The sequence below is a fragment of the Felis catus genome, chromosome D4 (assembly GCF_018350175.1).
Source record: "Felis catus isolate Fca126 chromosome D4, F.catus_Fca126_mat1.0, whole genome shotgun sequence".
In the NCBI taxonomy this organism is placed as follows: Eukaryota; Metazoa; Chordata; class Mammalia; order Carnivora; family Felidae; genus Felis; species Felis catus.
Genome location: NC_058380.1, coordinates 65,914,761 through 65,928,564, shown reverse-complemented (window position 1 = coordinate 65,928,564; position 13,804 = coordinate 65,914,761). Strand labels below are relative to the sequence as shown.

Here is a 13,804-nt window from a genome sequence, read left to right as displayed (position 1 = left end):
ATTGAGCCATTAGGTTTTATAAAATTATGACCCATATGCTAGCTTTATTTATTTTTATTTATTGTTATTTTTTAATACAATTTATTGTCAAATTGGCTAACATACAGTGTGTAAAGTGTGCTCTTGGTTTTTGGGCTAGATTCCAATGGTTCATCATTACACACAACACCCAGTGCTCATCACAAGTGCTGTCCTCAATACCCATCACCCATTTTCCCCTCCCCCACCCCCCCATCAACCCTCCGTTTGTACTTTATATTTGATCGTCTCTTATGGTTTGCCTCCCTCCCTCTCTGTAATTATTTTTCCCCCTTCCTTCCCCCATGGTCTTCTGTTAAGTATCTTAAGACCCACATATGAGTGAAAACATATGATATCTGTCTTTCTCTGACTGACTTATTTCACTCAGCATAATACCTTCCAGTTCCATCTACATTGCTGCAAATGGCATGATTTCATTCTTTCTCATTGAAAAGTAGTATTCCAGTGTATATATAAACCACATCTCCTTTATCCATTCATCAGTTGATGGACATTTAGGCTCATTCCATAATTTGGCTATTGTTAAAAGCACTGCTATAAACATTGGGGGGTATATGTGCCCCTATGAATCAGCACTTCTGTATCCTTTGCATAAATTCCTAGTAGGGCTATTGCCGGGTCATGGGGTAGTTCTATTTTTAATTTTTTGAGGAAACTCCACACTTTTCCAGAGCGGCTGCACCATTTTGCATTCCCACCAACAGTGCAAGAGGGTTCCTCTTTCTCCACATCCTCGCCAGCATCTATTGTTTCCTCAGTTGTTATTTTTAGCCACTCTGACCGGTGTGAGGTGGTATCTCAGTGTGGTTTTGATTTGTATTTCCCTGATGATGAGTGATGTCGATCATCTTTTCATTAGTCTGTTGGCCATATGGATGTCTTCTTTGGAAAACTGTGTCTTTTCACATCTTCTGCCCATTTATTTTCTGGAGTATTTGTTTTACTGGTGTTGAGTTTGGTAAGTTCTTTATAGATTTTGGATACTAACCCTTTATCCAATATGTCATCTTTTCCCATTCTGTAGGTTTGCCTTTTAGTTTTGTTGATTATTTCCTTTGCAGTGCAGAAGCTTTTTATCTTGATGAGGTCCCAATAATTCATCTTTGCTTTTAGTTCCCTTGCCTTTGGAGATGTGTTGAGCAAGAAGTTGCTGCAACTGAGGTCACAGAGGTTGTTGCCTGTTTTCTCCTCTAGGGTTTTGATGGTTTCCTGCTCACTTTTAGGTCTTTCATCCATCTTGTGTTTATTTTTGTGTATGGTGTAAGAAAGTGGTCTGGTTTCATTCTTCTGCATGTTCCTGTCCAGTTCTCCTAGCACCATTTACTAAAGAGACTGTCTTTTTTCCATTGGATACTCTTTCCTGCTTTGTCAAAGATTAGTTGGCCATACATTTGTGGGTCCAATTCTGGGTTCTCTACTTTAGTCCACTGGTCTATGTGTCTGTTTTTGTGCCAATACCATACTGTCTTGATGATTTTACAGCCTTGTAGTAGAGGCCAAAGTCTGGGATTTATGATGCCTCCTGCTTTGGTTTTATTTTTCAATAATACTTTGGCTCTTTGGGGTCTTGTGATTCCATACAATTTTTAGGATTGATTGTTCTAGCTTTGAGAATAATGCCAGTGCAATTTTGATTGGGATAGCATTGAATGTGTAGATAGCTTTGGGTAGTATTGACATTGTAACAATATTTATTCTTCCAATCCATGAGCATGGAATGTTTTTCATTTTTTTGTGTCTTCTTCAATTTCTTTCATAAGCTTTCTATAGTTTTCAGTGTATAGATTTTTCACCTCCTTGGTTAGATTTATTCCTAGGTATTTTATGGTTCTTTGTGCAATTGTAAATGGGATCAGTTTCTTGATTTCTCTTTCTGTTGATTCATTATTGGTGTATAGAAATGCAACTGATTTCTGTACATTGATTTTGTTCCCTGTGACTTTGCTGAATTCATGTATTGGTTCTAGCAGCTTTTTGGTGGAGTCTTTCAGGTTTTCCATGTAGAGTATCATCTTATCTGTGAAAAGTTAAAGTTTAAATTCTTCTTTGCCAATTTTGATGCCTCTTATTTCATTTTGTTGTCTGATTGCTGATGCTAGGACTTCCAGCACTATGTTAAACAACAGTGGTGAGAGTGGACATCCCTGCCGTGTTCCTGATCTCAGAGGGAAAGCTCTCAGTTTTTCCCCATTGAGGATTATATTAGCTGTGGGCTTTTCATATATGGCTTTTATGATGTTTAGTTATGTTCCTTCTATCCCAAATTTTGAGGGTTTTTGTTAAGAAAGGGTGCTGTATTTGTCAAATGCTTTTTCTGAATGTATTGACAGGATCATATGGTTCTTATCCTTTCTTTGTTGATGTTATGTATAACATTGATTGATTTGGGAATATTAAACCAGCCCCACAGGCCAGGAATGAATCCCACTTGATCATGGTGAATAATTCTTTTTATATGCTGTTTTGTTTGATTTGCTAGTATCTTATTGAGAGTTTTTGCATCTATGTTCATTAGGGATATTGGCCTGTAATTCTCTTCTTTTGTGGGGGTCTCTGCCTGGTTTGGGAATCAAGGTAATGCTGGCTTCATAGAATGAGTCTGGAAGTTTTCCTTCCATTTATATTTTTTGGGACAGCTTGAGAAGGATAGGTATTAACTCTGCTTTAAAAGTCTGGTAGAATTCCCCCAGGAAGCCATCTGTTCCAGGACTCTTATTTGTTGGGAGATTTTTGATAACTGATTCAATTTCTTCACTAGTTATGGGTCTGTTCAAATTTTCTGTTTCTTCCCATTTGAGTTTTGGTAGTGTGTGTGTGTCTAGGAATTTGTCCATTTCTTCCCGGGTGTCCCATTTGTTGGCAAATAATTTTTCATAGTATTCTCTGATAATTGCTTGTATTTCTGAGTGATTGGTTGTGAGAAATCCATTTTCATTTGTGATTTTATCTATTTGGGTCCTCTCTCTTTTTCTTTTTCTTTTTTTTTTGAGAAGTCCAGCTAGGTGTTTACCAATTTTGTTTATTTTTTCAAAAAATAAGCTCTTAGTTTCGTTGATCTGTTTTAGTGTTTTGTTTTTTGGGTTTTTTTGGGGGGATTCTGTATTGTTTATTTCTGCTCCAATCTTTATTATTTCTCTTCTTCTGCTGGCCTTGGGGTTTCTTTGTTGTTCTGATTCTAGTTCCTTTAGGTATGCTCTTAGATTTTGTATTTGGGATTTTTCTTGTTGCTTGAGGTAGGCCTGGATTTCAATGTATTTTCCTCTTAGGACTGCCTTTGCTGCATCCCAAAGGGTTTAGACTCTTGTGTTTTCCTTTTCATTTGTTTCCAAATATTTTTAAATTCCTTCTTTAATTGCCTGGTTGACCCATTCATTGTTTAGTAGGATGTTCTTTAACTTCCTTGCATTTGGAGGTTTTCCAAACTTTTTCCTGTGGTTGATTTCAAGTTTCATAGCATCGTGGTCTGAAAATGTGCATGGTATGATCTCAATTCTTTTGTATTTATTGAGGGCTGTTTTGTGACCCAGTATGTGGTCTGTCTTGGGTATGTTCCATGTGCACTCGAGAAGAATGTGTATTCTGTTGCTTGAGGATAAAAAATTCCGAATATATCTGTCAGGTCTATCTGGTCCAGTGTATCATTCAGGGCCATTGTTCCTTTATTGGTTTTCTGTCTACATGATCTGTCTATTGTTGTAAGTGGAGTATTAAAGTCCCCTGCAATTATCACATTCTTACCAATAAAATTGCTTATGTTTGCAATTGTCTTATATATTTGAGTGCCCTCAAATCGGTGCATAGACATTTATTTATTTATTTATTTATTTATTTATTTATTTATTTATTATTTGTTTTTTAATTTACATCCAAGTTAGTTAGCATATAGTTCAACAATGATTTACCCATTTAGCCCATGCCCCTCCCACAACCCCCCAGTAACCCTCTATTCTCTAAGAGTGTCTTATTTTTTGTCCCCCTCCTGATTTTATATTATATTTGCTTCCTTTTCCTTGTGTTCATCTGTTCTGTGTCTTAAAGTCGTCATATGAGTGAAGTCATATGATATTTGCCTTTCTGTGACTAACACTGCTTAGCATAATACCCTCTAGTTCCATCCATGTAGTTGGAAATGGCAAGGTTTCATTCTTTTTGATTGCCAAGTAATAAGAAACCACATCTTCTTTTAACATTCATCCAACGATGGACACTTGGGCTCTTTCCATTCTTTGGCTTTATTGATAGTGCTGCTATAAACATTGGGGCACATGTGCCCCTTTGAAACAGCGTACCTGTATCCTTTGGATAAATACCTAGTAGTGCAATTTCTGGGTCATAGGGTAGGTCTATTTTTAATTTTCTGAGGAACCTCCACACTGTTTTCCAGAGTGGCTGCACCAGTTTGCGTTCCCACCAACAGTGCAAGAGGGTTCCCGTTTCTCCACATCCTCTCCAGCATTTGATCAATTCTTTAGCTTTCATTTCTTCCTGGAATTTGTTTTGAGGAGAATTCTTCCATTTCATTATTTTGGCTAGTTCCCATATCCTAGCTTTAATGAGATAGGTTAAAAAAATAGTAACTAACACTTTTCTGTTACAAAATGTAAAAGAACAATTCTCTTTGCTTGAAACATTGTTCTGAGATGACTTACTTGGATACTTCAATTAAGTAATGTTGGATATGGGATTTTGAGGATGCATTATGATTTGAGGAGAAGAAAGGAAAAATAATGGGTCAAGAGCTCTGCTCTTAGGAAAGAAGCTTACTCACATTATGGTAGACCAGGACCTAAGAAGATAAGTCCGGGAAGCAATTTCGTGTAGTCAGCTCAGTGAACTTTGGAAGCAATGATGTTGGGTACTGCTTTAATTCATTTAATGTTCAGTTCTGTGATTCCCCCCCCCCCCATCATTACACCTGTAATCAAAGTCTTTTTTACCTGGGCTAGTGGTTTTGTGGTGAACAAATTGTATTCATTTTTTTGGTGAAGCCATTCAAGGAAAGGAGAGCACTGTCCTCAGAAGTAGAAGATGGCTGAGAGTACCTGGGATTCTATACATATTTTCACCATTACCTCCTAATTGTTTAATTTAGATAGGTGGCGATTTTATGCCAATTAGCGTGGGGGATAGGTATATATATATTTAGGCAAATTTTTGGAGATGCTTGCAGTACAGAGTGGGATTGAGTTACAAATTAGTTGGTAGACTTACAATAAGAAACCTGAATAGCTTGATAGCTTCCAGGTTTCATTGTATGCTTGCAGAATTTCTGAATTTCTTGTGAATTTCAAAATGCCATTCATATTCACATAAGTACCAGTAAATTCTGATTTTCAACTTCAATAAGTTTTAGATTATTTTGTACAATAAACACTTTTTCTCTTCTCTCCCTGATTTAATTAATGTGAATTAACTAAATATATATAAAATTCTTTTAACAGTGCCTAGAAATGTATAAGTTTTTACTCTTAATATTGATAACCAAGAGGTAATGTAGCTATACATTACCTAGTATAGCTATGTAACAGGTCTTTCTACTATATTATCAATAAGACATGGTAGGTTGAACAGCGGTATGGACAAGAACCCTGGGGTATATTTGGATTAAGCATTTCAGCAGTATATGATAAAAAGAATGGGATAAGACACATCCTCAAGACTCTGGATTGGCTATTTGTAATACAGTATAAATGTAATATAATTAAGCCTTTAGGGGATTATTCTTGAAGTTTTCAAAAGTTTTGAATGTCTTTCCCCTGAAGCAATTTAAAGCTATGGCTTAGAAAAGTGTATAAGTCCCTTAGAGCAAGAAATATTTAAATTGCCTTCCTGAGCCTGGAGAAAATTCTTTAGATAATTTCCTGAGTCTTCATCTTAGGGCAGTGTTTTCACCTTGGCTTGAAGGGCAAATGAAATCTTCCATGGTCTCAAATATTTATTTTTATCTTACTTTTGAACTAGCACATCCAAAATACATTCCCTTTGTAATCAATCATATTTGGCTGTAATGTATAGAAGTTTTTAAAACCATTTGAAATAGTACCTTTGCCATCAATGTTTTCCAGACCACAAGGCCTGTGACATTATGGTTCCTCAGCGGTGATACCTTCAGATATTCATCAACCTCATGGAAAATTTTGTACAATTGGCTGCAAATAGAAGATCAAGCAAAACAATCTGCTGTGCATTGCAACCTAGGAGGTGAATCAATCTTCCATTTAGAGGTAATTACTGAAAACATACTAATAACACAAATCTAAGGGGATGTCTGTCCAGTGAACTGAGTTGAAATAAGCCATGTGTTTGGGGGACAGAATATTTCTTACTATAAAGAGTCTTTACAGAATAGGAATGAAAAAGTTCCAAGAGGATTTTCTTTGATATAATGAAAAAATGGAGACAAAATTAAAACACATGTTCAAATAACAATTTGAATATCCAAAAAAAAGATGGATATTTAGATGTAGAATTTATCTTACTGGGAATAAAAATTCATTTAGCCAGAATATAGTTTCTGGGTTCATGGTTTTAGTAGTGTTTACCTGTCTAATGGTATCATTTCTCACTGGTCCAATGAGGTACTATACAATAGGAAGCAGATTTGCATTCTTGATATAGAATGTAGACTAAGCTTGTGTCACCGAAGTTCTGATTATGTAACAGTTTTCCATTTTTTCTCATAGCACCAATTTGGTTCTGTTTAGCAAATGTTTATCCGGTGCTAATCATGAAAAGACTGACAGTTCCTTTCCTGAAGTCTCTCACTGGAGGTGCTATTTGGAAAATCTTATTATTCGTTCTAAATACATATTAAATTTGTGTAAAAAGTAAATGAAGAGGAGCAATGAGTCCTTAGCTAAGGGGAAAGCATTTTGAATTTCATTGTTATGTTTATATGAATATCTTGGGAATCGTTTTAAATAGTTGTAAGTTTTTGTTATTGTTGGTGGTATATTCCTATGGTAACTTTATACATGATACTTGTCACACACACACACACACACACACACACACACACATTTAACTTTCATATGAATGAACTAAAATAGGCTTTCTTTAAAAATGTCAACCTGAGTGTCTGGTTCTAAATGGTGCTGGCCTTTGCTATAGTGGCATAACACTCTGTTACAAAGTGACTAGAGATTGGTATAACATGCATCCATGTCATGAAAATTTTCATGTATGTGATGAAAATTAGTATGTTGTTAGGTTGAGAGACCAGATACCTGAATAGGTCTCATTGATAAACATTTGAAGTGACTCTTGTAGGAGCATGAAACTTGGGATTGGCATGTAAAAGAATTAGAAAAAGGAGTAAGTCAAGAAATATGAAGGAAACCAAAATAGTGTTTACTATATGCGAGGTGCCTTATATGCGCTATTTTATTTATTCTCCCAAGAACACCACAATGAGACTATTAATTAACGGTGAGGATATCGAGACACAGAAGTTAATTGCCCAAGGTCAGATAGCTAGTAACTGGCCTTGTAAGCAGAAGGGACATAGATGTGGGATGCTAGCCCTGAGGTCATTGCTGGCCATAGACAGGCTTAATCCATACAGAAAACATAAAATCTCTGTCTATGTGTTCTGCACAAAGACTCAGGCCTCTTACTGATCCAGGGCACTGACAAGAACTTTTCAGTGAGGACTGAGTGGAGTAATGTGGACTGAATCTACAGCTTTTACCAAAGTAGGGTAGGGTTGGGAAGAGGCAAATCTGGGGAAGCTGTAGACGGATTTCCTGTAGGTATTTCTGCAGCACAGCCTTGTCCCTCACCCTCTTCTTAGGTGGTGTTTTGAGCCCCTTCCTGTCTATGGTGAATGCCATCTCAGAGCATGTTTCCCTTCAAACTTGGTAGCTGCTTACTCTGTTCTGTGGTTGGGGCTTCGAGGGTGTAGTTGTTTTTCTTGTGTTGTAATATTTTTAACATCCTGTGACTTCATATTGGAAGTTTTCTATTGTTCATGGAACTTTTTTGTAGAAACACTAACTCTAATGCACATCTGCATGTCAGTAAAAATCTCAGTTTCATTAAAAAAAGTCATGTTTATTTCAATAGACAAAGTGACCTTTCAGAGTGAAATTGCTTCTTAGTAATCATTTACCAAGGAATTGGGATTTTGCTGGCTAGCAATAAAAAGGTGAATCTGGGACTCAATAAAAGACGCATGCATCTTTCAGGTATAAAAGAATCCATAAAAGATTAAGTTGATTGAGGACAGGGCAAAAATAGGAAGAAAGTCGTACCCCAATGATGACCAAAAGCAAATATATGTAATTAGATGCCAGTTGAAATAGATTCAGAGGATTCAGACCCAAAACTCATGCCAAGATTCCTGAATAAGGAGCAATGTTCTACATGTTAGGTACTTTTTGTTTGAGTGAATTAGAGCCTTTTCAATGGATTCTGTGTCCATGAAAAAGAAAATTTGTGTGTGTGTGTGTGTGTGTGTGTGTGTGTGTGTGTGTGGGTGCTATTTATGAAGAAAAATGAAAGGAAATAGCCTGAGACTTTATGACACCAGTTCTTTGGATACAAAGACTGTGTCTGATCCCTGGCTGAATGGCAGGGAATATTTCCCTGAGAAATCACCTGGTTAAGGTGGCAAGGAAGAGTTTTTGCATTAATAAAATGAGAAGACAAGTCACAGACTTGTTGACAATATATGCAAGTCATCTATCCAATAAATTATTTGTAGCCAAAGTGAACAAAGAACTCTCAAAACTCAATAATGTGAAAATGAACAATCCAATTAAAAATGGGCAAAAGATGTGAATGACACTTTACTAAAGAGAATGTAAGGATGGACAAAAAAACCCCCAAATATTAGTCAGTAGAAAATGCAAATTAAAAGCATGATGAAATATCACTACATACCTATTAGAATGTGTAAAACAACACACACACACACACACACACACACACTACTAAGTGTTGATGAGGATGAGAAGCAACTATAACTCTCATACATTTCTGGTGGGAAAGCAAAAATGATACAGCTACTCTGGAAAGCTGGCAGTTTCTTATAAACTTAAAAATGAATGATTCATTATCCACTATGCCAATCTGATATTTACCCTAGGAAAATGAAAACTTATGTTCACACAAAAATCTGGGTATAAATTTTTTAACCACTCTATTCATAATTGTCAAGAACTGGAAACAACTCAAATGTCTTTCAGCATATAATTAAACAAACTCTAGTGTATCCATACCATGGAATACTCAGAAATAACAAGTTGGATGAAGCTTGAAGCTCAGAGGCTTTATGCTAAGAGAAAGAAGCCAGAGACCAATGGCTCTTATGATTCCTTTTTTGTATGACTTTCTGGAAGAGATAAAACTATAGGATGAAAAGCATATTAATCTTTGCAAGATATGAGTGGTAAAAGGGGTGACTAAAAAGGGACACAAGGGAATTTTTAGGGTGAAAGACAAGTTCTGTGTTCTTATTATAGGGATAGTTACATGAATCCATACATATTTTAAAATTCATAGAACTATACACTAAAAGAGAGAAAATCACTTTTACTATATATTTTACTATTGATAATTACTAAAATTTTGTTCTATCTCCCATAAAAAAAGATATTTGCATTGGAACAAGAAGACTTCAGATAATTGGGTTTTGCATGAGTTGTACTTGTTTTTTGGGCAATCAGGCAGTCAAGAAACACTGATTGGGTTTATTGTTGACTTTTGTTCATTCTATGTTTTGGTATGAAGTGGGTTATTATTAAATATTCCCGACAAGGAGCTAGACTAGACTGCCTTTGCAAGTTAACTAATCAAATCTCTGATATAATGCATTCCATACTGCTTTTAGAGTTCATAAAATATTTCAGATAATTAGGGACCACAAGCAGAGTTGATTTTGGGCCTAGGATTTGCTACATATTAATTATATGACTTTAGGCTTAAACTCTGTTTGGTTAACTTAAATTTCTTATTTCTGAAATGGTCATATTGTGGAGTTTCAGTGAGGTAATGTGTGAATAAATCTCACAAATTCCTGGCCCAGAGTGGTCGATACAACAGATTCTCCTTCATACGTCTCTTCTGGTGTTGTTTATTTCACTTCTTTACCTTTTCTCCCTTCTTCCCCTTCTCTGTTTTCTTTCTTCCTTCTTCTCATTGGGTTCATAGCAAATTTTTATATATGTGCATTGGTGAACTTGGACTTACCATAATAAATAAATCATTATGTTAAAAAAATTCTTTGAATTCTTACAGGTAAGAAAAAGTACAATGGAATGGGAAAATCAAACCATTCTGGTGGAATTCTTTCTCAAGGGGCTTTCTGATTACCCAAGGCTTGAGCTACTCTTTTTTGCACTAATCTTAATAATGTATGTTGTCATCCTTCTGGGCAATGGCACCCTTATTTTAATCAGCATCTGGGACCCCCACCTTCACACCCCTATGTACTTCTTCCTGGGGAACCTCTCCTTCTTGGACATCTGCTACACCACCACCTCCATTCCCTCCACTCTGGTAAACTTCCTCTCAGAAAGAAAGACCATATCCTTCTCTGGCTGTGCAATACAGATGTTCCTTGGCATGGCCATGGGGACAACAGAGTGTGTGCTCCTGGGCATGATGGCCTTTGACCGGTATGTGGCTATCTGCAACCCTCTAAGATATCCTGTCATCATGAGCAAGGATTCCTATGTGTCCATGGCAGCTGGGTCCTGGTTTGCTGGGATTATCAACTCTGCAGTGCAAACTGCATTTGTGATACAATTGAACTTCTGTAGGAATAACATCAATCATTTCTCTTGTGAAATTCTGGCTGTCATGAAACTGGCCTGTGCTGACATCTCAGGCAATGAATTCATCATGGTTGTGGCCACAACATTGTTCACACTGATGCCCCTGCTTTTGATTGTCATATCTTACTCATTAATCATCTCTAGCATCCTGAAGATCCGTACTTCTGAGGGGAGAAGCAAAGCTTTCTCCACCTGCTCAGCCCACCTGATTGTGGTGATAATATTCTATGGAACCATTCTCTTCATGTACATGAAGCCCAAGTCTAAAGAGACACTTAATTCAGAGGACTTGTATGCCACTGACAAATTGATATCCATGTTCTATGGAGTGATGACTCCCATGATGAATCCTTTAATCTACAGTCTCAGAAACAAGGATGTAAAGGAGACAGTGAAACATCTATTTAACAGAAGTTTCTTTAGCAAGTGAATGGAAAAGATGATTGAATTGTGAATACATTGGGCATTGTTAAAGCTTTAGAATTATGTTGGAATTTTGGTTACTTTTTCTTGTTTTGAACTTTCACATATTACTCAACAATTTTTATGATGACATACAGCATTTCAATATTATGTCATGCTCACTATAGAGAATTTGCAAGATACAGGACATAGGATGAAGAAAATAAAGAGATCACTTATTACCCTAACTCTAGGAGATGGCTTTCAAGTATTTAACAATATATTTTGTGTTCTGTATATACCTCAATATTGGAATTGGGTATTATGTCTTTTTATGTTCACCTTTATACATAGTCCTATTTCATACACATCATTTCATCAAATCTTTCAAAATAAGTAAGTTCTCTGTTGTGAGAAAAACAAAACAGAAAATCCCCCAAACTGCACCCACATTCTCCAGTGGAGAGCCTTGTGACATAGTTTCACATTAATCTCAAAATCCTCCGAAGACTTTTGGATACTATTTTCTTGTTCAGTATTTAGAATGTTTCCTGTGGAACTAAGCATGTGAGCATTTGGGACTATTGAGGGAAATGGGTAAATGCCTTAAGGATGGAGCCTATGCAATCAATCAGAAAGTCCTTATTTTATCTCCTTTTTTTTTTTGTTTCAGCTTACATGTTAGCTCTAGCATAAAGAAAATTTTGCAAAATTAAAACTGGGTTGGAAAATCAGTCCACTGGTCTAGAAAGTAATGTGGACAAGTGTTGGGTTAGATGGCATCATATCCATGCCCATTTAGAAGAAAGCAGATTTCTTTGATATCCTGAGATCATTCCAATGCTTTTCCAAAACTTAGAAAAATATCTAAGTTCTTGATTTTTAGTGTGGACCTGCATTGATGTCTTGTCTCTGTTACTAATAGCTTTGTCACCTTAGTGATCTAAGTAGATTTGGGGGGATGTCACACAGGATGTGATATTATCTTGATTTTGCTTGGCTTCCTCCTCAAATTTTTACTCTATCTGAAGAACATTTCTAATTTACAAGCCAACAGGAATGAGAAAGTATGTTCATGAGTAAGCCACATTCTAGGAAATCCACTAGGCTGGATAAATTTTATATTGATGGAACAATAAAGTTAGAGGATGTTGGGGATTAACATATTTTATATAAGCAAATAAGAGTTAAATGCTTGTGGTATTTTGAGGTGTATTAATGTCACTTTTCCAAGTTCAGTTTTTAATTTTAGTGGCAGAAATATCAAACAGTCATGAACTCTATTTAAGTCCCTTTAGCTTCCATCATAGATATGGCAGAGGTTGAGACTATTGATGTATTAGAATCACACCCTAGTGAAATAGGCTGTAAAAACCTATTAGTGGGGTGTTTGGGTGGCTCACTTGGTTAAGCATCAGACTCTTGATTTCAGCTCAGGTCTTCTCTCCCACTTCCTGAGCTGGAGCCCTGCAATGGGCTGTGTGCTGACAGCACAGAGTGTGCTTGCAATTCTCTCTCTCCCTCTCTCTCTGCCCCTCCCCAGCTTGGGTACTCTCTCTCTCAAAATAAATAAACAAACAAACTTAAAAACTTATTAGTTTCCATACACAGACTCACAGGACTTTTATTTCCTGAAGAATTCCAGGTAGGTGGAAAACCTTTAGAGTTAAAAGATTTTGTGTTTGACTCACAGGCCGTGTTCGATATCCAACTCTACTTTCGTTTTTTTCTCAAAGCTTAAATCCAACTGTTTCCACAAGCTCTGGAGGATGACTAACCTAGGGCCTAGTCTTATATTAGACTTACAAATGTTTGATAGAAACTTAATTAAAGAAGCAGACATTTTATTTTATTTTTTCAAATATTTTATTAAATTTTGAGAGAGAGAAAGAATGAGCACAAGTGGGGGAGGAGCAGAGAGAGAGAAGGGGACAGAGGATTTGAAGTGGGCTCTGTGCTGACAGCAGTGTGCCCGGTGTAAGGCTCGAATTCATGAACTGTGGGATCATGACGTGAGTTGAATTGGATGCTTAACCAACTGAGCCACCCAGGTGCCCCGAAAGTAGAAACTTTTTTTAATTAAAAAAAAAATTTTTATGTTTTTATTTTATTTTTGAGAGAGAGAGAGAGAGAGAGAGAGAGAGAGCAAGCAGGGGAGGGGCAGAGAGAGGGAGACACAGAATCTGAAGCAGGCTCCAGGCTCTGAGCTGTCAGCACAGAACCCAATGTGGGACTCGAACTCACGGACCATGAGCCGAAGTCAGAGGCTTAACTGACTGAGCCACCCAGGTGCCTGAAAGTAGAAATTTTAATACGCATTTTGTCCTCATACGAGAAGAGGAAGATGGTTTTTCCTTTCTTAGGGTTGTAGAATAAATTTCTGAAGAAAGGTCAGTCACCTTTCTTGATGTACCCATATGCTCACATTTGCTGGTTACATACCTTATCGCTATAATACTGATAATTCTTTCCTTAATACTTGAGCTTCTGCAGGGTTTTCCATTTAGGAAATTTATTTTGAAAGATATTCCCATTTTTCCAATTCTCAGTTAATCAGAATTTTGTGACTTGGAAAACATAAA

General features: G+C 36.6%; 2 protein-coding genes across 6 annotated transcripts in view; both read left to right on the top strand.

Annotated features, from left to right (window-relative positions):
* Nucleotides 1-13,156, top strand: part of LOC101080836 (olfactory receptor 13C9) — a 238,118-nt gene extending 224,962 nt beyond the window's left edge. For all 5 annotated transcript variants that reach the window (XM_045042505.1, XM_045042507.1, XM_045042506.1 and 2 more), the window contains 2 exons: nt 6,108-6,266; nt 10,282-13,156. In XM_045042505.1, the coding sequence (XP_044898440.1) occupies nt 6,108-6,266; nt 10,282-11,250 (1,128 nt within the window). In that variant the 3' untranslated portion in view covers nt 11,251-13,156. The remainder of the gene's footprint in view (nt 1-6,107; nt 6,267-10,281) is intronic.
* The window catches only part of LOC111556266 (olfactory receptor 13C3), a 113,793-nt gene continuing 106,132 nt past the window's right edge, over nt 6,144-13,804 (top strand). Inside the window, exon 1 of the mRNA XM_023242524.2 lies at nt 6,144-6,266. The gene's annotated coding sequence lies outside the window, so the exon portion shown is untranslated. The remainder of the gene's footprint in view (nt 6,267-13,804) is intronic.